Source organism: Lindgomyces ingoldianus, assembly GCF_010093535.1.
Source record: "Lindgomyces ingoldianus strain ATCC 200398 unplaced genomic scaffold BDR25scaffold_1, whole genome shotgun sequence".
NCBI lineage: Eukaryota > Fungi > Ascomycota > Dothideomycetes > Pleosporales > Lindgomycetaceae > Lindgomyces > Lindgomyces ingoldianus.
The window spans coordinates 2859233-2885094 of NW_022985162.1; the positions used below are offsets into that span (position 1 = coordinate 2859233).

A 25862-nucleotide genomic window follows, 5' to 3' on the forward strand; every position below is an offset into this window, starting at 1 on the left:
GACTTTCTGTTCAGTGGTTGGATGAATTATGACCTATTCTTCACTCCACACCTTAGAACATGCTTTGCGGGTGGAGGTAGGTGCTCAGCCTCTGTGGTACCTGCAGCGCAACACGGCCCTCTTTTCGTTCAGTATTAACATATTCAGGAAATTTTACCGAACTCAAGATCAGAATTAGAAGCAATGAGGCTCTTGTGTCCTGATCTAGACCCATAAGCATCAAGACATCGGAATACGCACGGTCTTTGCCATTGATTTCTGCGAGTCACAGTTTGTGTTCTAGCACGCCATGTCGCCTTTTATTGAGTGGCGCAAGCCACCTGGGACGAACCGATTTCGCTCTCGAATTGGCGACAGCGATGCGGCTCCACGAACACCATCGCCTAACCCTGGATTGCGCTAATGGAACGGGCGGATAAGGTCGTATTTAAGGCAAGGGCCTTCTCGAACTCCTCAGCCTCGTGACTGCTCTCAACTTCCGTTATCCTTCTCGTCGACTGCGAATGGCTCAGTACTACAATGTGCCTCCGTCTGCGGGGGGTCCATTCTCGCCGACGGCGCCATACTCCCCCTACCCGCCTTCTACAACAGATTCCTTCAATTCGCAACATCCACTGTTCTCGCCGAATACCGAGTATCCCTCCGGCGGACAATGGCCATACCCGCAGAGTCCTTCGGGTAAAGGCTACCAGCAGCCGTTTGAACAGCATGCTCCTAGCGATCTTCCACCTCGTCCTCGAAGTCTCCGAAAGAGGATTAGCCACCATATCCAGAGGCTCTGGCTTTGGGAGGCGAGTGCCTGTGTCGTTGCTGTATGCGCCCACTTTGCTATGATCGCCTTGTTGGGAGTATATGATGGCTCGAGAGTATCCAGCTGGACGGGGTCCTGGTCCCTTAACAGTAACATTTCGTTCATGATTACTATCATTAAAGGCGCTGCCCTGATTCCAGTCGGGGGTGCTCTAAGCCAGTTGAAATGGAGACGCTTTTGGAACTATCGGAAGCTGGTACGTTGACCAGACCTCAGATATCTTAATTTTACATGACCTGATGCACCTGGGTAGACCGACATGGATTTCTTCGATGACGCTAGCAGAGGAACGTTGGGATCGCTCAGATTGCTTTGGCATTTGAAATTCTGGCATTTTGCTTCTTTCGGAGCAATTCTGACTCTCGCTGCCTTTACAATGGATACCCTTGTCCAGAACGTCGTTGATACCGAGCATAAGCTGGAAATTACAAGAGGTGTCGCAACTCTTCCTCGAACGAACAATTATGCGACCTTTAATATGTACACGTCTGGAGAAGATCCGGGGGATCAATTACCTTGGACAACCATGGTAACGGCAATTGATTTTGGCATGCAATACACCGCGAGTTACTTCTGGGCTGGAAGTAACTTGTTTGTCTACTGTCTGACTGGAAATTGCACATTTGGGACTTACCAATCCCTCGTGGTCGAGCCCCAGTGCCACGACATGACTAAATATCTAGACACAAGCGATGCGGATGTTTACAAAATGCCGGATGGTCTCTACTTGCGCAAAGAGGATGGCTTACTCAACATCTCTTCCACAACTAAGTACCCTTCTAATGACCTTTTTCCAGGAATCGGTCCCCTCATCCTGAACTTCCAGGCTATCGCAAATCCAAGTCTCGACAAGCCAGTTGCTATCCAATGCGTGATGTACTGGTCTGTTAACACCTTCGGCTCTACAAATATGACGAACTATACATTGTACGAGGTTGAAACATCTCGGTGGACAAATACCTCCGAAGCAGCGAAAACAGAGTACAAGCAAAAGCACGGCATATGGTTGATACCACCAGAGTGCTATCTCAACGGAACTCAGATCAAGGACCCAGCGAAGGACGATCGATGCATTAATTGGATAACTCCGATGGCACAGCTAGGCCTCCAGAATCTCCTCACCCATGATTCGATTGGAATGACTGGTGAAGTGTACAAAACGAAGAAGGGATGGTCTGTTAGCAATCTGTTCGCCAATGCTGCCTATTACTCGACGGACACCGCTCTTCGAAACGAAACCTACAATGTCCTGGAACTGACTATTAACAATACCGCAATCATGATGTCCCAAGGGGTTCGTCAGCTACCCACGATAGATGAAACGAACAACTATACCTGGTCCCCTGCAAACGGGACTGTGTGGCAGTACGAAACCTTTTACAACATCCATTTCTACTACCTCGGTATTACACACTTCGTTGTTGGGGGCAGCTTCCTCTTCCTCGTTCTGACGATCTTTTTAACGAGATGCGATCACCCTTGGAAGTCGTCGAGTCTGCCACTCTTGTTCCATGGACTTACGCCTCAAGATCGAGCCACGGTCGCTGAGGTTCCGATGATGGTGGATATGAGAGAGGCAGCGGAGAAGATGAAAGTCAAAGTGACGATGACTGCGGTGGGACAGAGGCTTGCTACGAGAGAGGTGGTAGCCTCGGGATGAATAGGAGTGGTCGTCATCCACGACGAATTACAATAGACCACCAACGTACAACCCAACGTAATGCCTTATCTCCCCATAAGGCCTCAATCACGCAGCAACCAGCCCGAAATGAAAGTACCCTTCGACGGAACTCAGCCTCAATCAACATGATCATGAAACGCATGAACTCGCCGGTCCGACAATTGATCCGTAGCAAACCATCAGGGTTGCAACTCCACTCCCATCACGACCACACGTCAGCTCCAGATCCAATGACCCATGGCCGCGTTTGCACTTTGTAAACCGTATCGACGACCGAAATTATTTTTATTTTTCCACCTGTTGAAGAAACCATGAAACTGTGTTCGCAAGAAAACGTCGCGAATACCACAGTAGCAATAGCGCGCTCATTCTACAAATCCCGACACAAGTTCGCGATCTCTAACAACCTGCAACTCACCTGAACTCCAGCGTTCGTTCTACCCGCCCCCCCCGCATTATGAAGCAGAAGGAACTGCAGGTACATCTGCCCTGGATGCTTCAGCCGCGATACGTTCAATATTGCCGTCGGCTGATGAACGTTTGGCTTCTGGAAGGGGACCCGTGGCTGGCTTAATCCCAGGCCAAGGGCATAACATGCCGGCAAGTGGTTCGAAGAGACCGCGGTTGTGGCTTGAAACATGTCTGGCAGGGATGTGGTTGGTTGGGAGGGATTAGCACCCTTGCTCGTAGAAACGATGTTTGTGTCAGATTGGATTGCGTCGTTATGCAGGAAGCGCAGGGCGTAAAAATAGGAATGCCTGATGAAGGTTGGGCGACTGGAGGGGTGGTACGTTGAGGAGCAAAGCTCAGGGTGTGTTTGTATTTGAATAAGATGGCCCTTTGCACCTGTGTCTTGTGAGCGTTCCCTGGCTTTTACTTCTATGCGCAGAGAAGTACGGAGTCGAGTATCCTTTCTTGCTTCTATCTTGTCACTCCTTTGAAAAAAAAATATTATTGTCAGTCTAGATATTCATAACAGACACTCACACTCTTTCACAATGGCTGAACTCGCGAACGTCCTTGCCTTCAATGCCTACGACGCCCAATCCTCTGTTTATACCCACAGTCTGGCCTCGAGTACCACACAGCAAAATGACAAACACCAAGACCCCAACCCTCGAGACCGCGATTCAGGCGTATTCCTTTCCGACACTGAGGACGACGCTCCCCCACCTTCACTACCCACACTCATACCGAGGCGGAAATCCTCTCTATCCCAGGCCTTCGCCCCATCTACCAAACCAACAGCAACCCTCACAAGAACTGACTCCCTAAAATCCAACTCTACCACCACATCCGACTCCCCAGCACCACGCCGCCTCCGCCGTCCCGCAGAACTCAACCTCAAACCCTCGCAACCCAAACCTAAATCCGAGCTCGAGCTGCGTTATGACCTCATCCGCAACAGCACCACGCAATCCCGGGCGGCGCTGAAATCCCCCACCCAGCTCTTAAAGGACCGGCTCAACCTCAGCCCCAAAAAGCCCCTGCACGAGAAAACTCGCATCTTCACGCCGCCGCGGCCAATGCTGAATGGATGTATTCTGCCAGCGCCGCAGGCGCAGTTGATGCCGTTTAGTGGGCGGGAGGTGCGGGCAAGGACGGAGGGAGTGGAAGGAGGAAGGGGGAGGCCGGCATGGTGGTGCAAGGTTGATCGGGTTGTTGTTTTTGATGGGGTTGCAGAGGAGGCAGAAGGGGAGAAGAAGTTGAAGTTCCGAACGAGGAGTTCAAAGGGCTTGAGCATTGCCCGCAGGAGAGGGGAACCCGAAACAGTAGTGATTCCGCTGGAATGTTGTCATTGCAGGGAGATGCTTAATCGGACGGAGTGGAAGTATGATGTGCTGGTTTGTAAGAGGAGCGTTTGCTGGGATTGTAACGAGAGGTGTCGGTGGGAGATGGAGAGGGAAGAGGAGGAAAAGAGGAGAGTGGTAGATGGGGAGGAGGAGGAGGGGGGTATAGATTCCGGTAGGGATAGAGCGGATAGCGTGCTTCAGGATGGAGATGCGGTGAGAGATGAGGAGCTGATGGCGAAGGTGGGGATTGAGACTGGGGCCAGGAGTCCAATTGAGGCTGTGGGTGGGATTGAGGAGAGACTGGAGAGGAGAATAGGGTAAACTGTTCACTGTTGAGGGATGATGGGTTTATAGTGGAAGGATAAAGGGTTAAGGATGGTTCTTTGGAAAGTCCGCTGGTAGGCACCTTTTGAGGCTTCTCTGTATATATGAATTCATGTTTGATTTTTCTTCCGCTCTCATTCCGAAAGTTTGCCAGTTTGGGACAGCTATGCATTAACGCTGCACCACCTTGGGAGGCCGACTCTCTATCGAAGCTGGAACTGCCTGAATATCCTGTTTTCATCCTCCTAATTCTAGAAGAACGATTTATCTTTGAATAGACACGAACATTCAGTAGACATACCTGGACTAGTGTCCTGATGCCTGCAGATCAAACCAAATTTTTAGGGAGTTTGCGGCTTGGGCCCTAATTTTGGTGTTGAGGAATAGTGAAGACACACCATTCTCGTCTCGCCTCCCTCAGGAAAGAAGTCTCAGATTCCCTAGATTCCCCCTGATAACATTTGTATTCTATAGTATCATCCGATAGTGTTGGAAAGTAAGACAGAAATCAGTCGCAAGGCAGGATCCGTTCCTGATTATGCCATCATTCTAGCCCATCCTACAACAGGTGTAGAGACACTGAGCCACAACCACAATCAACATTCTTTAAGGATTATATATACCTATGCATTGCAAAAAAAAACTCAAAAAAAACTGTGAGTACACACAGTACCGCAATTCGACGCCAAAGAAACCGAGCCCAATCCGCGATTCTACCATCCTCAGTTTTATTCCATCCATGCCAAAGGAAACCAAATGACAAAGCGACGGCATCTTAGTCACTTTTCTGCCCACACAAACATGTAGAGATTCATCCCAAGTATTAACCCGTCCAGCAGGCGCAAGATACCGCCTCTCTCCTCCATCCCTAGCATCTTCTTATATCCTCACCACTCCCGTGCTATTCCCTCCCTTAAAACAAACAATCCAAACAACAACAACACGCCAACGCCGCCAACAGCCCGGCAGCCAATCCTCCTCCAGCCCCCCCACCCCTCCTATCCCCATAATAGCCCCCCGGCGGTGGCGGTCCCTGCTGATAATACATGCCCGGCTGGGGAGGCCCATACGGTCCCTGTTGGTACGGGCCGGGCGGCCCCTGTTGTTGATACGGATTCGGTGATGCGCCGTAGTAGTCTGCGTTTGCGGGCGGAGGAGAGTTGGTGCCTCCGTAGTATGGCTGTTGGTAGGGTTGGGGTTGGCCGGGCGGTGGGTAGGGGGACTCCGAGTGTGGATAGGGTGAGGAGGAGTCGGTGTGGGCGGGAGGCGGTGATTGTGGGTAGGCTGGGGGTGCACCGGGAGCGTCCTAAAGAGGTCATGTATGTCAGTTTGGGTGGGAAGAGGGATGGTGGGAAGGCTGTGGGAGGGTCTGAGGTAGGGTGGGGAGTGACGTACATATTTCTGAGATGCCATATCGATATTGTGTTGTGAGCGATGGTGTTGAGAGTGGAATGGAAAGCAGGTTGAAGGTGTTGGATGACTGTATAAGTAGCCTCTCGTCGCTATCCTCAGCGTTGGTGTGAGCGGTCAGGCTGGGCAATGGCTCGTTCGCTCTGGCTGACTGTCGCCTTCTCAAGCCACGTTCCCTTTCAAACTTCTCTTTGTCTCTCTTCTCCCAATCTCGTGTTGTTCTATCAACTCAACTTTCCTCCAATTAAAGAATCCAACAAACAAAGCCAAATAAATAAATAAATAAATCTTTTGAGTAAAGAGGACGTTCGATGGTGGTGGACTCTGCAAGTGCCGGAAGAGAGTTTGAAGTAGTGGCAGCGCTGGGCGTTGCTAAGCCCTGTCGCTCAGCCACTCCCCGGCGTTGGCAGACACACGCAAGCATCGCTTCGAGCTAAGCCTCGAACGCGTTTTGTCGCAAAACGGTCGAATGAATGTGCTTATTAAGGCTTTGGATTCGGTTGATTCCAAAGCCTTTTGTGCGCGCAATTCACTCGGAATCTAAGCTCGGGACCGAGGGCAGGGAGTCGGCCAGTCGTGAATTTGGGCTCGTCCATTCCGGGCTCCCCAAACAAACCACGAACCCCATACCCACACCCCATATGCATAATTTGCTTATTTTCACCTTGCTTTCAAAATATTTCCGAATTTAAATCACCTCATTTGCCCTTCATCCAAGCTCGGCCCCGGACTCGAAAACTCCGTCAGTCACTCAAAGCACTTCTAATCTCATGGACATTCCCTATGCTGTATAGTCCTCCGCATCGGACGTATTCCCATTCCTCCTACCCAACCCAACTACAAACCCCATACTCCCTAACCATCTGTCCAACCACAATAAACCCCCCAATAGCTGGACTCGCGCTCAAAATATACACCACCACTCTCCCCATCGGTCCCAATAAACTCCTCTGACGAGGATTCGCCTCTTTAGACTCCTGATCCAACACAAACGCTAGCCCCGAGACTACCCCCGAAGCTAGCCACTGCATCGTGTACGATTTCCACGTCTCGTAGTTAGGAGACGATGTGGTGCCGGCGCGGAAGTGCGAGAGCGTGCCGTTGATGAGGAGGGGGAGGAGGGAGATCAGGAAGGTAAGGCAGTATTTGAGGGAGCGCCAACGGAGAAAGTGGGGTTTGTTGGAGGAGGAGAAGGTGGGGGTCCAAGAGAGGTGGCGGGTGAAGATGGACGGTTTGCTGAGGACAGTGTTGGTGAGTGTATAGCGGGGTGGGAGGGCGTCGTCGGTGGACGGCGGGGAGAGGGTAGGGGTTTTGAGTGGAGTGCAGGATGGGATGAGCATGAGCGTGGAGTGTGAGGTGTGCGCGTAGTCGAGGTTTTCTGGTAAATCTTGTATTCGTAATGTGCATTCGATGTGGGAAACAAGGGTGGAGGCGGTTTTCTCGGAATAGGAATCGTTTTCGCCCTTCCCGTCGTCGTCCTTCCTCACAGTCGTATTTGTTCGAGCCGTTGAAAATCTAGCAATCAACACCCCATTCCCATCTTTCTCGAACTTCAAGTCCTCAACATCTTCACCCAAGGCCATCTCGCATTTTAATACACCTCCAGCCCCCTCCTCTTCTACCCTCCCAACAGCTCCATAGAACACCCCGCCTCTTCCCCTTGCCTCGTCCATAATCGCACTCTCCACCATCCACAAACTCGCATATTCAGGCCGGCAAAGGTTGCCGACCAAATTCACAATGCTCATGACGGCGTAAGGTGCCACCGTGAGACCAAAAGCAGCAAAGCCGAATTGCTGAATCTGATCACCTCGGGACCGATACAAAGTCAGAGAAGCGTAACCAGTTTGCGCGAGTGCTATGAGGGCTTTGACGAGATTATACGTCGAAGATATGGAGACAGTCGGTGAAGATGAGCAGGCAGACGTGCATGTAGATGTCGTTTGAGCTGCGGGATTAGATGCTAAAGGTAAGGCGGGGGAGGTAAAATGCGCTGACCCTGGCACAATGGCAAAATGGTAGCCTTGAGGGATAACATAGGTTCCGTGGATAAGCTGGCGGTGCGCGGCGATAGGCCTACCGAATCGAGAGAAGGTCCATGGCGCTTGGTATGTTACGATATGGGCTGAACCATGCTGCGGTATACTCCCGGGATGTCCATCTAATCTATCAGTACCGTGTCTTTCGTAGTCGTATAGACAAAAACTCAAAACTCACCATGATCGCCTACTTCACACTTCCTCATAATCACATGCCCAACGATCTCACCTCCAGATGGCGTCCACCCAGGACTTCTAACAAGCATGCACAAAGCCCCACTCCTCGCCGCTTTCGTCAGATCGTCTTTGGCAAACACACTACCACTCAGAATTGCCTCAATCCCTCTGTACAGGCCCAGAGCAGGAAAAAGCAAACATCCCAACACTGTCGCTACGAAATCGAAAGAACGTTCTCCAGGACGGGTTAGTACCGTGGCTGCATGGGCGATGTAGTTGAAGAGGTAAAAAGAGGCTAAATCGGACCATTTTGTAGGTGTGCAGAGCAGACCTGGGGAGTTGTGGGTGGATGTGCCGAGGGGGAGGGGAAGTGTGATGTTGTGGAGAGCTATGGCTGAAACGAGGCTAGGGAGTAGCCAGTATAGGAGGTGCCGAACAGGAAAGGTGTGAATGAATGGCATACTGCATGATCACAGATGACATGAAGAACATCTGAAGAACAAAGAGGAGAAAGTTACCTTGATATACGACCAATCTGAAAATCGACACAACGTACAAGCGTCGAAGTTGAGGTTGATTCAGCCTTCACCGGTCTCTTTGCCCTCTCTGATTCGTCCATAAACGCCATCCTCGTATCCATCAATCAGTAACTTTCCTATCCAACCCCCGTCAGACTGTGAACTGGGGAGCTAACACTCCGCGTCACAAGCCTAGTCCTATAGTGAAATGCGTGATCAGAGATCTGGACGTGCCGACTGTTCATTTCCCATCCCGGGGTTGTGCAAATGTGTAACTCGAGCTGCGCCCTCATGCTACGTTGAATGACAAGCATTTCCCCCGAAGCTGTTCGCTCCCACTTATAGCCAGTAGTGATAGAGTTATGAGCAAGGTCGAGAATGTTCTTAAAGGTGTGTATGAAGTGATTGTCATTTTAGACCTTGGGCAAACCTAGCTTGCACAAACTCTCGGCAGGAAATTAAGTACACATGTAACCAATAGCAGTCATCACAAGCACATCAAGTGTAGCATCACACATGATTATTTGTAAAAGCTATCAAGGTGGAGTCAATGGACCATATACAAACCTTGGGTAGGGGGACGTTTCGCTTCGGGGTAAATGGCATCGACGACGTTGGATGGGGAAAGTAGTGGATTCGATCGTGGTAAAGTACAGGAAGATTGAAATTCGCTAAACCGAACCGACCGACCGACCGACAAAGAGGGATACTGGATCGCTCGCAAGGAATTCCGCCGGCATCGTTCGCCAGAATCAGGGTTCCGTATCGAAATCGGACTGTTGACTTGATCAATTTTGAAGAATTTTGCTCGAGGGCATTCCTCGAGACATCCGCCTAAAGAGAGATAGGAAAGAAACCTTTAACCACAACAGGGAAACCAAGAAATTTCTCTCGCGGGTTCCCTGAGCTGCATATCGAACCTGAGTACTGTCACATTGACGATAAAACACGCCAGATTGCCCTAGGAAGGTGAGCGTCGGTCCGGAAAAGGCCTAGGACCAAAGTCTACTCGGCGGTGTCAAGATCGTCATGGCCTCCTGCTGGAGGTGATTCGACTGCGACTGCAATAGATCAGAGTGGCTCGTCGTCGGCCGTGGCAAGGGGCTCACTCTTGCGTTCCTCGCCGTTGGCACCGTTCTCGCGCTCTCGCTCTCGCTCCCGGTCACGGTCGCGGTCGCGGTCGCGCTCACGGTCATCATCACGGACAACATCCTTCATCTCGCGGTCCCGATCACGGTCACGGTCATCAGGGCTCCTAGAGCGGTCTCGGTCACGGCGATCATAGTCGCGCTCGCGACGGTCGTCCTTGCGTGGGGAGTAGTCGCCACGGCCACGACGGGGACCCGGGGAGACACTTCGACGGCGAGGAGAGCGGTCACGGCGGGGGGGTCGGTCACTACCACGGTCACCGCGGTCGCGTCCAGTACCAGAGTCGAAGCGCCAGGAGGCCGATGGGGGAGTGCGGGCCCACTACGAGAGGTCAGATGGGTATAGTGTGTCGGGGATTGCGAACTCGCCTCGATCTTCAAGAGATCATCGCGGCCGATGCGCTTGTTGTGCATCTCGTGATATGCATCATCGGCATCACGACGGCTCTCGTACTCAACGAAAGCGAAGCTGCTGTCCGATGAGCAGTTTGTTGCCGGGAGGGGGTATGTGACACTCACAGTCTGCTTGTAGCGGAACGCGGGGCTGGAATGTCGCAGCGGACAAGCCGTCCATACCTTGGCGAGGACGTTAGAGATGGCTGTTACGATGACGCGAATGCGGAAGGGACGACGAGGAAGGAAGGTGAGGCCGGAAGTCGACTCGCGCATGGACGAGGCTGGACAGGAGGGATGGGGAGGGAAGGGAGGCACGGCACCGAGGGGCGGTCGGACGATAGAGGGGGGGGTAGGTAATAATACACGGGCGCGATGCAGGACGACGAGGGAGGACGCGACGATGGTCCGCGGTAATGGGCGATGGGCGATGTACGAGGCGTTAGGAGACATACCGTTCGAATTCGTACGCGAGGTCGCGCGCGCGAGTGCCGTGGCCGAAGCCGGTGACGTAGAGGGTGGTTCCGCCGCGAGACATGCTGGGAGGAGGCTCGTAGAGCACCAGTTGCTTCAGCGGAGAGGGTGGGGGAGGAGAAGGAGGGGTGTTGTCGCGATGGAGGAGGGTGGAAGAAGAGAGAAGGATTGTAAACGGGACTGGGCTAAGAAAAAGGCGTCGCACGCACGGCCCCTTCCGCATCCGGGAAGGCAGCAGCAAGCGCACAACGGCAAGCTCCGGTCTTAGTCAGTGTCTTGCCAAGCCGTCCCGACGCAATTCCTCACAGCGTCTTCACGGAGACAACACAATCGTCTTTACACTACTCTTTGCCACTTCCCGCGGCCCTTCTCTCACCAGGACCGCCTTGTGTTTGTCGTGGTCCTTTGAGCCCTAATAATAACGAAAACGGACGCGACCGAGGGCGCAGTTACCACTTCCTTTGTTTCTCTCAGCCCGTCCAGCTCCACCCACTCCCCGAACCAGCACCACGAACCCACCATCCGCTCATCTCCCCACTATGGCTACCGATTTTGCCATGGATTCGCCGTTCGCAGCTGCGCTTCAGCAGGTCGTTCAGCCCAAGCTCGCCGAGTGCGGGTGGACTACCGGCGACGCAAACGACTCCACCCTGTTCGAGTACATCCTCGCAATGCTGTCCAACGGCAAGAACGAGTCGCAGATCGCCTCCGAGCTTGCGAACGACCTCCTCGACCTTGGCCCTGACAACACCGAGACCCCTCAGTTTGCGCACTGGCTGTTCGAGCAGCTAGAGCTCCTCCGCCAACAACTGAATGGCGCGAGCGGTGGTGGCGCCGAAGCTTCGCAACCAAATGACAATCGCGCCGACAGCGCCTCCAACAATGTCTCGTTGTCTGCGCAAGATACCGAGATGGAAGGCGCTGGCGAACCTAACATGTACGCATCCCCTCTCCACTTTCATCCCCAGTCCACGTTCTACTGCGCTTCGCCCAGTTTGCCTATTGGCAGCACCCGTGGAACGCCTAGGTGGGATTTTCCCGCGCTGGAACAGTGCCCCATTATCTGCTCCATGATGCGCAAAGCTGACAGTTCATCCTAGACCCACCGGACCCAAAGCCATGCGCAACGGCAGCGGCAATACCAGCGGCAGCGGTTCAAAGGGCCCGAAACGTATGCTCAACCAACTCAACAGGCAGATGGACCGGACTGCATCGGCATCTGACGACTCCCCGCTCCACCGCGTCCGAGGCTCGGCTGGTTCTGGCCGTATTAACTCGCATTCTTCGCGCGATCCACCAAAGGGCCCCCGAAGCCAACAAGTAGGACGAGGACTCGCTGCAATGGCTAATGGCAGAATGGGTAGCACCGGCGGAATGGGCATGGGCGGTATGAATGGTATGAATGCCATGCCCATGAACAACATGGGAGGAATGCCCCCAATGCCAATGCCCCCGGCCCAGAATGGCATGCCCGGTCTGCTGGACCCGCAGCAACAAATGGCTCTCATGCAGATGTATGAGCAGCAAGCCCGCATGATGCAGCAAATTTTCTCCGGCCAAACGCCATCTCCCTTTGTCAACCCGAACTTCCAACATGGCAACCAGCGCGGGAACCGCAGCGGCCAAGGAAAGCCTCTCAGTGAGCGCATCGACAAACCTTTTCAACCTGGCAACAAACAACGTCTTCCCCCGTCCACCAAATTTTCCAAGAAGGAGGGACAGGATGAAACCATGACCGACACTGCACCGGGTGCCGAGAACGCTGAGGGCGCGTCAGCTATGGAAGTCGACAATGCTCGCTTCGATCCCTCTCGGACGATGTGTAAGTTCAATCTGAGATGCAGCAAGCTAGATTGTCCCTTTGTGCATCAATCCCCTGCCGCAAACGAGGGACAGCCCGTAGACATGGACGACACCTGCTCTTTTGGGGCGGCATGTATGAATAGGAAATGTGCAGGAAAACACCCTTCTCCAGCTCAGCGAACCCAGCACAAGGCCGAGACGGATTGCGTGTTTTATCCGAATTGCAGAGACATGGCCAATTGCCCATATCGACATCCGACCATGCCGCCATGCCGCAATGGAGCCGACTGCACCACGCCTGGTTGCAAATTCTTCCATAGCCAGGTTATGTGCAAATTCAACCCGTGCACGAACAATTATTGCACATTCAAACACACCGAGGGCCAGAAAAAGATCGTCAAAGATAAGGTGTGGGTAGCCCCGAAGAACGGAGAGGAGGGCAAGGAGCACGTTAGTGAGAGGAAATTTGTAGCAGACGATGCGGAGGAGGAGCTTATTCTCCCGGGCAAGATGGTTGAGGATACCCCTATTACCACCTAATCGGGTTTGTGTGCAATTGCGCTTGATTAGTGAAGGTTGAATTGGTGGGAATAACGGCAGTTGGCGAGATACAGAAAAACACATGGTATCTTTCTTCTAGGTGGGCTGTCGTACAACTTTGTATTATATCTGGGATTAGGATATTCACGGTTACGGCGTTGATGATCAGGGTGGTATGGCATTGGTTAGGCATCGCTTCGGGGATTGTCGATCTGGATGGCCTGCTCATGATGCGAGGCTCTTTTTTTTTCTGTGAAATGGCGATGATTTTTCTTGCGGCGGCCTGGGGGCTGCGCTCTCCTACACTGAATCCATTGCAAGCCGTGAATGTGAATGTGAATGATTGGTATGAGAATTGAGTGCTAAGAGAGCCTTTTTAAATTTCGCCAGTGAGGCGAGCTCGGACATTTCTTTTCCCTAGTCGTCACGTCAGTTCCCAAATGAGAAACTTCCGTTGACTGTAGCTTTGAATGGAAAAGAGCCTTGCGCCCCCTCGCCTATCCCATCCGCTGCAATGCGGCTCAAGAGACATGTCCAGCTCCTTGAGTCGACATTGAAACATGTCTCGGCCCGCCCATTCCTCTCATCGCAATGCAATCGTTGCCACTTCTCCTCAACATCGGGGGCCAGCTCCCCAGAGCAGATTGCTGTCCTGGGCGGCGGCATCTCTGGACTTTCAAGCGCATACTTCACTGCTTTAGAGTTCCCGAACACTAAGATAACCATATATGAGAGAAGCGAAGAGCTTGGGGGTTGGATAAGGTCGAAGCGGGTCAAGGTGCCCGGCGGGGAAGTCGTGTTTGAACAGGGTCCGAGGACGCTGCGTCCTGCGCAGAACAGCTTGGTCACGGCGATGATGGTATGCTGAACTTAGGAGTGTTCCAATTGGGGCTAATGCGAAATAAGATTGATTATCTAGACCTCCGTTCCCAGGTCCTATTCACACAACAAAATTCCGCTGCAGCACGAAACCGCTACATTTACTACCCCGACAGACTCCTCCTCCTACCGGCCCCTGGTAGCAATGATCCACTGGTCAACTGGCTGAGGCTAGCTAACAGCGGGCTGCTGGATGGAGTATGGAAAGTTCTAACAGAGGCGTGGAAACCAGGTCGGCCGGCAAACATGACTGACGAGTCCCTCGGGTCGTTCCTCAGCCGCAGAATCGATAAACGGCCTGTGCAGAACATCGCCTCTGCCGTCATGCATGGCATATACGCTGGAGATATATGGCAGTTGAGTGCGAAAACTCTGGCGGGTTGGTTGTGGCACCAAGAGGGCAGGTCAGGGAGTATAACGAGGGGATTATGGAGGATGAATGAGGTTGATCCGCCCGTAAAAGGCTTTCTGGCGTTGCGGCATCCATACGATGTGGACCTATTTAGAGAGATGCGCGCGGAAACGGATGGTATTCCTACGGACTTCATACAGCAGCTGGCGTCTTGCAGCACTTTCAGCTTCAAGAATGGCTTGTGCCAGTTGACTGATAGCCTGGAGGCGTGGCTCGAGAAGGACTCGAATGTCACCATCAAGAAGGGCTGTCGTGTTAATTCGTTTACAAAAGCAAAAGACGGTTTGCAGCAGGTTGTCGTCGATGTTGGGGTATGTTCCTCACATCTCGTATCACTTTCCACATCCTGACGTTAATACGATTAAATAGGACGACCCAAACCGAACAACCCATAACTACGACCTCGTCATTTCCACCCTCCCCACCCCAGACGTGACAGACTACGTCACCGTTATGACCGTCAACCTCTACTTTCCAACCCCCAACCTCACTCCCGTCCAAGGCTTCGGCTACCTAATCCCCCAAAGCGTCCCCTTTGAGCAGAACCCTGAGCGCGCTCTGGGCGTAATATTCGACTCCGACGCTATCACCGGCCAAGACACAGCCCCTGGCACAAAACTCACCGTGATGCTCGGCGGGCATTGGTGGAGTGGATGGCAATCCTTTCCTTCCTCCTCTGAAGGCGTTGAAATGGCCAAATCAGTCATCCGTCGCCACCTCAAAATCACAGAAGAACCTATCGCTGTCAATGCGACGCTATCCGAAAATTGTATCCCACAGTATACGGTTGGGTATGAGGAACGATTGAAAGGTTTTGCGATCGGAGCGCAGAACGAATTTGGGGGGAGGTTAAGAGTTGTTAGCAATCAGTTTAACGGGATTGGGGTCAATGATTGTATTACAGGTGCTTGGGATATGGCGCGGAATTTGAGGGGGGAGGGGTGGAAATCGAAGAGTTGTGGGTTGGATCGTGTGCTGGATGAGAGGCCTTGGGTTCCGGCGGAGCATTGGTCGCCCTATGTAAGGAAGAAGGAATAGGTGGATCATGCCACGTGCTTTGTACGTGTATTGGGATGTGTCAGGTTCATGAGGGTGAATAGAATTGTACAATTATACGTTTCAATGAAGCCAGCTGAGTGTCGAGACCTCTAGTCGGGGGATCCTTCCATTTCTGCTCATTCTACAAAAAGATCAAGCGTTCCTACTTCTTGGTAGAGCTCGGATGAGCTCTAGGGTCAACACCAACCCACTGTGGCTGTACCGCGTTGAATAAAGTTCAGAGACAGATTGTGGCCCAAAATAGGCTTGCAGAAACTTTTAAACAAAGGTGGATCATAGAGGCAAAAGAATTGAGATAAGGCATGCAGGTGCACTCCTTCCTGTCCTCTGAGACCATGTTGAGCGCAACGTCGTGCGTGCAGCCTATTGAACTCAATATCTATTGAAAATCAATATGATGGGAGCACGCTTGTATGGCTGCCCTAGCCGGTACGCTCTAGACGGATATTTGTAGCAAGATGTCACATGCAATCTGCACTGCACCTGCCCAGCCATCGAGATTTGCGGTCCACCATGCCCACTAGACCAAAGGTAAAGCACCAAAAACATCAACAGCCTCTCAACCCAATAAAAAACCCACATCCTCATGTCCAGCTCTCCCACTACCCCACCCTCAGTTTCCTCCAAAGGTCCGCGGACAAACAGTCTGACAACTAAGCAGACTTTCAGGGATTTGTTCTATCGAAGCCCTGTGGTTGCTAGGGCAAGTAGCGTTAGTAGGTTTGGAAGCGCTATGAGCTCAACGTGGTTTCCGAGTCTCTATCCCCTTTAATGGTTGGTCAGATTGGCTGGTTGACTGTCCATTGCTCTTCTTTGAACCAGAACGTACTAACCCTACGTATCCTTGCAACCACAGTACTTTAACCCTCCTTCCCCGCGATACCTCCGCTTCGGTGGATATTATGAGATATTGTCGGATGATTTCTGTACCGTGCGAAGAAAAACGTGGAGAAAACAACACAATATCCCAACAGTACCCTCCCTTCCTTTCTCTGTCGTACGACAGACATACCACAGAACCGCGCACGGAAAATCGTTACAAATGGGGGAACTATGACAGGAGTAAAGGTCGTAGAATGTAGATGCTGCACGTGGTGGATACGTTTAGGCCGTTTGGACGATATAAAAGAGAAGGTGGCCGTTTTCAAAAGTGTTGTGAAGTTAACAATTCCTGAAATCCGCAATTGGCGACAAGCCCTTCTTCAACACTCGTCGGGATGAAGCTCCTCACGCCCTCCCTCGTCCTTATCTCTACTCTTTTCCCCACAGTTCAAGCAGTCCGAACCGATAGTTGCGGAGCTGTACACCTCTCCGCGTCCCCCACCCAACATTTCTCACTAAGTCTCAAACAGGAAAAATGCCTCAAAGGTGGCCAATTCGACGGCTGTGGACCCGCCGATTTTCATTGCCTGTGCCAGTTGGATGAACTGCGGTTGGATAAGTTTGCGAAGGCCGTTAAGCCATGTTTGGACTACAGTAAGGAAAGGAGGGAGAGATGCGACATTGATGTTGTTATTCGTAAGTCTACATCTGAGGAACAGTCTAAGCAAGGAGTAAGCGATGTATTCTGACCATGTGTAGAGTATATCGACCGTTTAAAGAGTGTTTGTAAGGGATATGGGAAGCGCCTGACGTTGCACCCTACTGGATTATGTCCGGGGTGTAACCCACCGTAGTGGCCTAATCAGTAGTGTTGCGCCCGGGTTTCCTGGTTGTAACAACCAGGTAAGAGTGTTACACACCGGATATATCAGGGCTTCTTTGAGGTACATTCAGGGCCCATTTGCTCGGTCGGGGTGTTACAGACTAAGAATCATAGTGACTCAACCCTAAGTGTTCACGGATGGCCATCAGTGGCATACAAGAAAATCGTGATGTCAGCATTCTTGGCCATACATCAGTAGTGCTTGTACTCTGTGGAGATCAACACTATTATTAATCCACTATGAAATTTTGTTGATTTAGCTAAATTTTCCACGCACGTGAATCTTTAAAGTCGGTTACCCTCACTACATGCACGCAGCGGATGGTGAACAGGAAGGTAGGGTTGTGTGGCCATTAGAGTGTAGAGGCAAAGCCATAGCGTGCCAGGGGCGAAGGTCACATGCAGGGCAAATATTTAACAATTTAGATTCCCGATTGTCTTAGGTGCTACACTCGACTGTCATAGGTATTTACCACGCTTTTGAGGGAGTTACACCTCAGACCCCCATGGCGGATCATCCAAGTCATCTTGGTTATTCCCCTGGAAATCCTGAGAGCTCCAACCCCGGCCTCACTCCTTAAGGATTTATATTAGTGGTGATAGACTCAGCGCACAACTGATAAAGGGCTATATCAAGCTTGGCTGCCTGCTCTTGCTCCCAAATCAGAAGTGAACGCCCCACCGCAATTTGCAAGTGTGTCTTTATAATAACCCCTTGAGAAAGCGTCCAAGCAACGAAGTCTCTATAAATAGGGTAGACCATACAATCTCCGCTCGTAAGAGAACCCACAGGGGATCCTTCCTTCGAGTCTCCTATCGATCCATAGCTAGGAGCTTACATCTATCAGCCTGGAATGACAGCAACCATACGCCTATCGCCAACCACCTAATATGGTTTCCGTTCCGCTCACCTGCATTTACGTTGAATCTCTTCCAATTAGAAACCAGCTGAGAGCTTCAAATGGAAGACACGTCTCATTTCGTTATATATTTAGTCATGAATCCCGCATATGCGAGAGGTGGTTTTACGTATCATTCAATCGTGCATCACATCGTTTGCGTCGAGCATACTGGCAATGGCGGAATGTGACCCGTACGTCGGTATCTGGGCTGCAAACTTGCGAGATTAGAAACATATAACATGCTAGCGGAAGAGAGGCTTGGACTGGCTGGGTGGGTGTATGAGGGTAGCATTGGCTGCCGTCGAGTTTGGCGATAGGGTACGGATTACTTAGTATTTAGTCTTGAAGAGGGCATGAGTTATGAGAGAAGTGATGTTGTGAAGCTAGGGGGAGCACCAGAGGCATGAGGAACTGGATTGATTGCTAAAGGAGGGCAACTACGGGTTTATATAGTACTAGATGAGCTCGTCATGTGACTTAAGACCAGCAATAGCTCTGGGCCGCAGCATGTGGCGTAGCTAAGCAGCAGTGGGTCAAAGGAGTGTAGGTGACTAGAGCATGGAGAGCTCTGTTACTGCAAACAGATGTCTTATGGGCCTGAGTGTCTGAATTGATATATTGTTGATATATATAGTAGTGTATGACGACAAGTCCTGAGTTATTCAGCCAACTGTAGAGCCCTTCGCCTTATACGACACTTGGAAATTCGAATTGCAAGATGATGAAGTACCTCTTAATCCTTATTCCCCTTTCTTTCAATAAATACATTCTGCCGTCCACCGAGCCCACCCAAGGCTCTCCCGGAATGCATAGTAAGCTCAACAATGCCCTTTCAAACCACTACTGCTAAACAGCTCACTCCTATCCCTCCCATCGAGGAAGTCTTCCTCGACGGAAGCTGTGCCAACAGTCTCGTTGGATTTGCACACTCTCCAGCGGCGTTCAGGAGTATCTTGGTTATCTCTCGATGTGTTGAATGACGCCCCGAATGATCAGGATCGATATGGTTTGTTCTCTCCCACTTTCACAGGATAGGTAAGGTGTGGATTGAACCTGTAGAATTTGCGGGGATATTCGAAAACAGCGTGCGTTTCAATTGGCGTGGAGACCACGCCAATTACAAGGATTCTGCGGTTTGTTTCGCGAGTGGGAGATTTTAAGAATGGTTGAAAAAATTGAGGCTTACGGTGGACGCATTATCAGCTACGATCTCGGTACACCAGCTCGCTCCTCAACCTCTTCTCCATTCTAGTCCCACACTAGCCGCCTCGCCTTCCCCCGCAACTACCAACCCTTCTCCCATCTCACTACCCATCATCTAAGCCAACTAATTCATACCACCTCTTCGTCGCCTTCTCTTCAATCCAGAAATCGTCGGAATCGCGGTCGAATGTGTGGTACCCGTGATGCGCTCATCAGGGTTCTAGTATATATTAGGTGGGGGAGGAAGTAGCGGGTACAGAGACTAACTGAACAACAGTTGGCTATGTATGATTCGATGTCTGGGGAGCTCAAGAGAGAGAGAGGGGGGGGATATGTTGGATGTGAGTGAGTTCGTTAGAGGGAGTATGAGAGGGGAGGTGAGGGTAGAATTGGGTACGGGGATAGAGTTGATAGGAGTGCTAGTGTTGAGTTGGTCGGAATATTTAACGGAATGGTGCAGTTTTCTTCGTTTTCTGGGGTGGAGAGGAAGTCTGAGAGCGTGTTGCACCATGTTATCTATCACGGAACGTGGAATATGACCAAGGGAAAGTCTCTTGGTTATCAGCGATGCCGAAATCAAGGAGAGTAGTAAAAAGATACGAGTTCTATTTAATCTTAAATTAATCCACCTGCAATGTTCCACCATCAGTGATGTGCTGCAGTATGACAGGCCATTTCTTGAGGGTGAGCGTTTGTTTGGGAAGTGCTAATTCGATACCATACAGGACTCAATGCAGGAATATCACATTCACCAGTACGGTGTAACAATAGTAACAACTCTCAGCAACACGATCACACCTTCATCCGTTACGTGCGGCCGAATGATGCAACGGATACATTGAGCGGGACTTTGGTGCTAGTGACATCTAGATTAGCAGGCGTTATACTTAAGTTGGCTGGAGGTCTTACTAGGTTGGCAGCATGCATGTAGTCGGATGCGTACTTAACTCGGTCCACTCCAGTCTGCAACATGATGAAACTTCCACTGCTTATATGTGCCCTCGTAGGTTCTGCGATTTCAAACAGCCAAGCAGATATTCCCCAGATTCCGGAATGCATCGTACGTCCCCCTTCCGCTCTAATACTCTCCCTCAACTCTCGCTTGTCCTTACTCCATTGTAAAGCTTACTCTATGTCTCTATCTAGCAAACCTGTATTAAAGGCCAAGCCATTTCTGAATGCTGCGCCACCGATCTCGAATGCCTATGCACCCATCCAAGCACAATCCAACCATTCTTCGCCGCCTTTACGAAATGTATCCTCCGGAAGTGCGATCCTGGTGAGCAGTACGGTAAGTATGATATATTCCCTACTCTGATACAGCCTGTCCTAAGATCAGGCTTGCTGATTATGTTGTTGAAGAGTTTATGTCCATCTTCGAAGCAACCTGTATCCGATTAAACATAACAAGCCCCCATTCAACCGAAGCCCCGAGCCTATCCGAGAAGCAGAACCATGTCGTCACTTTGAGTCTGTCTAAGAGAATAGGGAGAGTGTTGGTAGACACTTCTTCGGTCCTAACAGCGAGCCCCAAGTCTTCGCAACTACCAGGTTTCATCTCCGCGCCTGCTGTATCTTCCATGCCCATGCCTACGCTACCAGACCTACCACCATCCGTACCCACGCCAACGCCGACTCCTACATCCATGGATCTGTCGATCGAAACACTCCAAATCGACACCGCTCCGTCTCCGATGCCGACTCCAGCGACCGATTTGCCGACTACTACAGGCGCTCTGTCAAGGGAAGGAAATGCTACGATACCTGCTATTACATCGTTCTCAGCGTCTGTGCATGCGTCGCATACCACGGGTGCACCTCACTCTACTTCGGATAGTTTGGAAGTGAAGCCACTGCAGTTTGTGGTTCTGATGGTTGTCATGGGGGTTGTGGCGTTGGTTTCGCCTGTGTTTGGATGATGATAGATGGAGGGAAAGTTCAGGTTCCTAGGGAGAGAAGAAAGCGGTGTATTTCATGCACCTACGTATCGCTGTTCACCTGGGAAATGAGTTCTGCTATGCTTTGGAGGAGAAACTTAAGAGATACAAGCCGAGCTCATTGAACAAAGATTAAGAACGACCTTGGCGGGGCCTGATGATGTCTTGATGGAATAATTTCGAATTATTTCAGATAAAGACATTCGGTTTGAGTGCAGTTCAGGGGGCGTAATCATGATAAAGGCTGTAATATAATGTTCGTTTTCGGACCCTGTGCTTTGGTGTTGCAGGGTCGATGCGTAGATCGTGGAACAAGATAATATAACCATCCCGATGCTCCCTATGCCTGAACGGCTTTCATATGGAGTGAAAGAGGTGCTTTGAACGCTGAATCCGGTTCGAAACCCCAAATAATGGCTATTATTCCTCTTTGTCGACAAGAAACTTCTCATTTGGTTTTCTTAAAGCCTTGCACTGCCTCATCGGGTGACCAGTGTTGCACCTTACACAGAGGTCTATGGCCAATGGCTGCCATAAGTGTTACTCAGAAGCGGGTAGATGCAGAGGGATATTATTACACCGCAGAATTGTGCATCTTGAGGATACGTGCTCTGGTAAAGAATAGGGCGTGAATTTGTAAAGTACTGCCAAGTAAACAGCCCTATTCCTGCCACTCAAGCCGATGAATCCACGGAGCACCATTGCCTCCTCCCCCTACACGTGGATGCAGACCTGGCATCCGTTTCTAGTTTCTGGCCTTATGAGCTACGAGCCGGCCATAGCAGCGTCTAGAGAACGGCTCAAGACCTTTTCGGACCTAGTTTTCTTATCCACAGTAACTAGGATATACCTCTAGAGCTCAAAATTGTTGTGGTTATAGGCCTAGAGGTAATACGTGTGACGGCACCGCATGAAGTGGTAGTTTACGGTGGATACGTGCTTACGTGTGCCCCCAAGCCGATGGCGACCATGTGGGTGATACTCTACGCAAATGAAGACCAATTAGATAAGGAGGACTTTGGGAACGTATCGATCGACTGAATCCTTGAGATCGTTCGGTCCCATTCATGATGTCTAGACTTGAGAAGGTCCGTCGACACTTAGGGAAAAGTAGTGTTTAAAGAGGACTCAGTGAAGATAAGTTACTGGAGCTTGGTTTTGGAGTAAAGGCCCAGCGGTGTCACGGACGTGGAAGTAATGCCTCCGGAGGAACTTGATGATCCGTTAGGGGCGGGTTTGAGAAGGCAAAGGATTTTAAGGACACAGGAACTAGTGCCACTACTGGCCAAGTACTAAGTGCAGTTGAACATGCTAATTGGTTTTTAGTACTCCAATACGCTCACTGCTCAATCTTTCCATCACCTAACAGACTCATTCTCCCGCTTAAGTCTACAAGGAGAACTGAAACGTTATGTGTGACTCAAGTTGTAAGTGTAAAAGATGCTTTCCAGTATCGGAGGCCGCCCTCCCATCCCATAGTTGCAGTCCGTACAGAATGTCTGTGACGCCCCTTCCGTCTTATAGTTAGCGTTCCCTGATCTACGGCGAGAGCGACTTGAACATAATCATACTCTTTACAACCACAGATCCCACTACCCACTCGTTTTTAACACTTCAGATTCTAGATATTGCATTGGGTATAATGAACAACTCTAGTAGCTTCATACACGAAGATTCCTTGACTTCACTTCCCAGCCCTTACCACCTATAGCACCAATGGAACCACAATGGACGAAATTGAACCCAGTGTCCAAAAGCGTGGTAATCTCAGACGCAGGAATATGGGGTCTCGCAATTAATTGTGCACTTAGCTTACCCTATCATCAGAGCAGGGTAGGGAGAATCCAGTGCAGAATGGAACGGGAATGCTCTTGGTGACGTTTGGAAGTCGAATCAACCGCAGTAACCAGGCGTGGAAGTCACGGGTTAGCCGTTAAATCTGGGGATAGAGGTGAAGTTTAAGAAATTAAGAATGGTAAAAGATTGCCAACCTTAAGTGGCACAAAGGGGCAGGTTTCCGATGTCGACGCGATTGAGCCAGTCCCGCGCTCCGAATCATTATAGAGAACCTCTCCACTCACCACATCTCCCTGCGGTCAATCTATGTGCGCCAGAAAAATTAGCGTTGCATAGTTTGGGAGTGGGTATTTTATCTTCAGCTCTTTGCCCCGTTCAACCCGAGGTGATCTTCAGCAACTCAACCTATACAAGATAGTACTGCATGGGGCAAAACGAGACGGTCGACAATGAACAACGGGAAAAAAAGGAAACACAAAAAGCTAGTAGATTCTCAAGACCCCACTGTTGGTAAAGGACGGACAAATCAATACCGAGTTCAAACCCTAGCTGGGGGAGAACGAAAAATCGTAGAGAGTTGGTGGAACCCCACAACCACCCACAGAGTTAGTAAAGGCTTAGATAGACTTCCCTGCGGCCATGCGTTAGAGGTTGTAGTAACACCCGATCTTCTATACACTGGTCACTGTTATAGAGGGCCTAATGTGGAGAGGAGTGATGCTAAGAAAAGGGAGGCGGCACGGTATGGACACCAAACGGACATCATTTATGCATGCATTTCACGTTTCACCGCCCCATGAAGGTTCTCTAATGATTGGGACAAAAGATGGTGGGGGCGGTTAGAAAGTGTATCATGCTCGCAGAAGCGGTTTTCAACTCGCCTTTATATCCCGCGGACGCACCTCCCTTCCAAGATTCTCACCATGTGGTCTTCCGTCATATCTCACATACTTTCTTTCTCAATACGGATACTGTGTAATCGGTGGGGTTTTATTGGAAACGGTCAGCTCAAAATGTCCTTTGACTGTATTGTATGCTATCACTTCCTTGTCGACTAGATGAGAATCCTTATCGAAGCATAGTCATCATGCGCTAATGCCACCTTCTGACCTTGTCCAGCTCCATATGTTGCTGAATGTTTCTGTAGTAGTTCTGCGATTGCTTCTGAGTTCATAAATCGCCCTGCTCCATGTATCAAGTCAAGGTGTGGTCTCGAGAATCAGTCAGGCATGCTCGGATATCTGCCACGTCCCCCACCCCCTGACTAGTATTTGAGAGCATTTGCAACTATAATTCGAAGTCTCGAAGCTTCTTCAGAATGTCGCAGTCAGGGCATTCTCGCGTATGAATTGATCGATCCTAGCAACCCACTCTCGCAAAACATTGCCGACTTCACCCCATCGACAGCTACTACTTCTACGAGACCCTCTTCTATCTCAATCTCAGCATTCGTGACAACGACACGCTTCCACCCGTTTCTAATCCCTAGCCCAACGCTAACAAACTCCACTGTAGGAGTTCATCCAGCCGATATTGGCGCATCAGATTCCTCCAGTACAGGCCTAGCACATGAATTTAAAGTCGTATTGGGTGCGGCAGGAATATTTTTTATACTCCTACTCGGAGTTTTGTGGTACTTACAGGGGAGAAAAGACACGAAGGGGCAGGAGCAGAAGCCAGCTCTAATTCAGCAGGAAGGTCACCTGCCGGAATGGGCCAACAGCTCTCAGCAACCAGGATCTCCTCTTTCTTTTTCTACTATATTTGCAAAGTTTAAACCAAGGCGACAGGGCAGGGAACTTATCCGGGTTAGCCGGAGTGAGGGGTTGAGTGAATGGGTTGGGCAGAGACCCGGCATAGTGTCTGCCGAAGCAGTAGAACTAAGTCGGTTAGAAGAAGAGGAGGCTAGAATAGGCGGACAGAAGGCGATGGTGCTTGCGAGAATGGTAAGAGGTGAGGGTGCCCCTTGAAGTAATGATACTTCGAATTCATGCATGAGTGGAAATGATGAAATGTAGTGAAACCACGATCGATTCGTCCAGAATGTCCATAATATAACATGGCAAAACTTACAGTCCACCTAGAGACGCGAGGCGAGAATGGAAAAATTAGTGGCTGCGAGAGTCCACTGGCTTGCAGCCCATCGAATGATTTGTGCATTGAGCGTCATGTACCACCAGTCACGCTACCAGGTTGCTCATTTCCTCTTCTTCGTCGAGCTTGATGGTAACAGTTTGCCCCACATTTATGATCCGTAGTCCTCTCTCCAACCAGGGTCTGCTTTCTCTTTAAGGTTTGGGAGGATATGGAATCTAAATCGCTGAGTAAAATCTTTTATCAAAAATAATTGCGAGAGGTCCCCGAACCTTCCAAGACCAACTTCAATAACCTGTTTGCCAGCTACAACACATTGGTAGCTGTCTTGAGAGGAGATTCAACTGCGACATCAGGTACGCGAGAGAGCACTGGACTCTGGCAGCATCGAAAGCCGAGTTGACTGCAACGTCAACCTTGACGCCGGCATGGATCCTCACTGCCATATTTGCCAGCTCGATATTGCCTCCCACAACCATGGCGATTAATAGACCGGAAAGGGATAGCCTACAAGTCGCGTGCATCGAGTTGGCAAATGAGCACGACGCCATGTGACACCTAGCCCTCTCATCCTTAGTTCTTGGGTTGCGGGCCGCTAACCGTGTCGCAACTTTAGTCAGACGCTAGATACGGAAGTATGTTGGCGTGTAAGTTACGGGATTGTTTCCGCGTTGCTCTTCGTAAATTTCTTAAAGAATAGAGGAAGCACATATGCTGAAATTGAGGACCCAAGCCCAGAAGGCAAGGATCGAGAGTCAGGAGG

General features: G+C 50.6%; 10 protein-coding genes across 10 annotated transcripts; 6 read left to right on the plus strand and 4 right to left on the minus strand.

Annotated features, from left to right (window-relative positions):
- Window positions 1-503: 503 nt before the first annotated feature.
- On the plus strand, window positions 504-2471 carry BDR25DRAFT_309066 (uncharacterized protein; the record flags this gene model as incomplete). Its single annotated transcript, XM_033691051.1, has 2 exons — window positions 504-1007; window positions 1065-2471. The coding sequence occupies 2 exons, from the start codon at window positions 504-506 to the stop codon at window positions 2469-2471; spliced, it is 1911 nt and encodes a 636-aa protein (XP_033555125.1).
- A 1517-nt stretch (window positions 2472-3988) lies between these two features.
- Window positions 3989-4588, plus strand: BDR25DRAFT_185750 (uncharacterized protein; the record flags this gene model as incomplete). Its single annotated transcript, XM_033684247.1, has 1 exon — window positions 3989-4588. A coding segment is annotated over one exon (600 nt), but the record flags the coding sequence as incomplete, so codon positions are not given.
- Window positions 4589-5049: 461 nt separating this feature from the next.
- BDR25DRAFT_338892 (uncharacterized protein) lies at window positions 5050-6347 on the minus strand. The gene is made up of 2 exons (XM_033693320.1): window positions 6005-6347; window positions 5050-5915 (listed from the first exon to the last, which is right to left on the minus strand). Coding segments are annotated over exons 1-2 (429 nt in total). The 5' UTR covers window positions 6007-6347; the 3' UTR covers window positions 5050-5488.
- Window positions 6348-6542: 195 nt separating this feature from the next.
- Window positions 6543-7522, minus strand: BDR25DRAFT_299921 (uncharacterized protein). Its single transcript, XM_033689257.1, has one exon. The coding sequence runs from the start codon at window positions 7357-7359 to the stop codon at window positions 6844-6846; it is 516 nt and encodes a 171-aa protein (XP_033555128.1). The 5' UTR covers window positions 7360-7522; the 3' UTR covers window positions 6543-6843.
- Window positions 7523-7711: 189 nt separating this feature from the next.
- On the minus strand, window positions 7712-8696 carry BDR25DRAFT_276181 (uncharacterized protein; the record flags this gene model as incomplete). The annotated part of the gene is made up of 2 exons (XM_033687538.1): window positions 7712-8180; window positions 8237-8696. Coding segments are annotated over 2 exons (927 nt in total), but the record flags the coding sequence as incomplete, so codon positions are not given.
- Window positions 8697-9758: 1062 nt separating this feature from the next.
- BDR25DRAFT_321336 (uncharacterized protein) lies at window positions 9759-10832 on the minus strand (the record flags this gene model as incomplete). The annotated part of the gene is made up of 5 exons (XM_033691958.1): window positions 9759-9814; window positions 9863-10223; window positions 10271-10370; window positions 10421-10477; window positions 10750-10832. 5 exons carry the CDS (start codon window positions 10830-10832, stop codon window positions 9759-9761), a joined length of 657 nt encoding a protein of 218 aa, XP_033555130.1.
- A 267-nt stretch (window positions 10833-11099) lies between these two features.
- On the plus strand, window positions 11100-13391 carry BDR25DRAFT_276182 (uncharacterized protein). The gene is made up of 2 exons (XM_033687539.1): window positions 11100-11705; window positions 11869-13391. The coding sequence occupies exons 1-2, from the start codon at window positions 11308-11310 to the stop codon at window positions 13109-13111; spliced, it is 1641 nt and encodes a 546-aa protein (XP_033555131.1). The 5' UTR covers window positions 11100-11307; the 3' UTR covers window positions 13112-13391.
- Window positions 13392-13559: 168 nt separating this feature from the next.
- On the plus strand, window positions 13560-15518 carry BDR25DRAFT_251028 (Protoporphyrinogen oxidase). Its single transcript, XM_033686102.1, has 3 exons — window positions 13560-13970; window positions 14018-14713; window positions 14772-15518. The coding sequence occupies exons 1-3, from the start codon at window positions 13626-13628 to the stop codon at window positions 15438-15440; spliced, it is 1710 nt and encodes a 569-aa protein (XP_033555132.1). The 5' UTR covers window positions 13560-13625; the 3' UTR covers window positions 15441-15518.
- Window positions 15519-20241: 4723 nt separating this feature from the next.
- Window positions 20242-21190, plus strand: BDR25DRAFT_309073 (uncharacterized protein; the record flags this gene model as incomplete). Its single annotated transcript, XM_033691052.1, has 3 exons — window positions 20242-20274; window positions 20418-20562; window positions 20634-21190. 3 exons carry the CDS (start codon window positions 20242-20244, stop codon window positions 21188-21190), a joined length of 735 nt encoding a protein of 244 aa, XP_033555133.1.
- Window positions 21191-21732: 542 nt separating this feature from the next.
- On the plus strand, window positions 21733-25698 carry BDR25DRAFT_348555 (uncharacterized protein; the record flags this gene model as incomplete). The annotated part of the gene is made up of 25 exons (XM_033694435.1): window positions 21733-21836; window positions 21868-21994; window positions 22052-22234; window positions 22294-22300; window positions 22351-22402; window positions 22437-22709; window positions 22760-22845; window positions 22904-22994; window positions 23046-23110; window positions 23139-23159; window positions 23246-23313; window positions 23342-23447; window positions 23504-23581; window positions 23654-23747; window positions 23808-24036; window positions 24064-24086; window positions 24125-24132; window positions 24175-24227; window positions 24274-24964; window positions 25005-25050; window positions 25104-25231; window positions 25264-25329; window positions 25360-25455; window positions 25485-25650; window positions 25677-25698. 25 exons carry the CDS (start codon window positions 21733-21735, stop codon window positions 25696-25698), a joined length of 2883 nt encoding a protein of 960 aa, XP_033555134.1.
- Window positions 25699-25862: the final 164 nt, after the last annotated feature.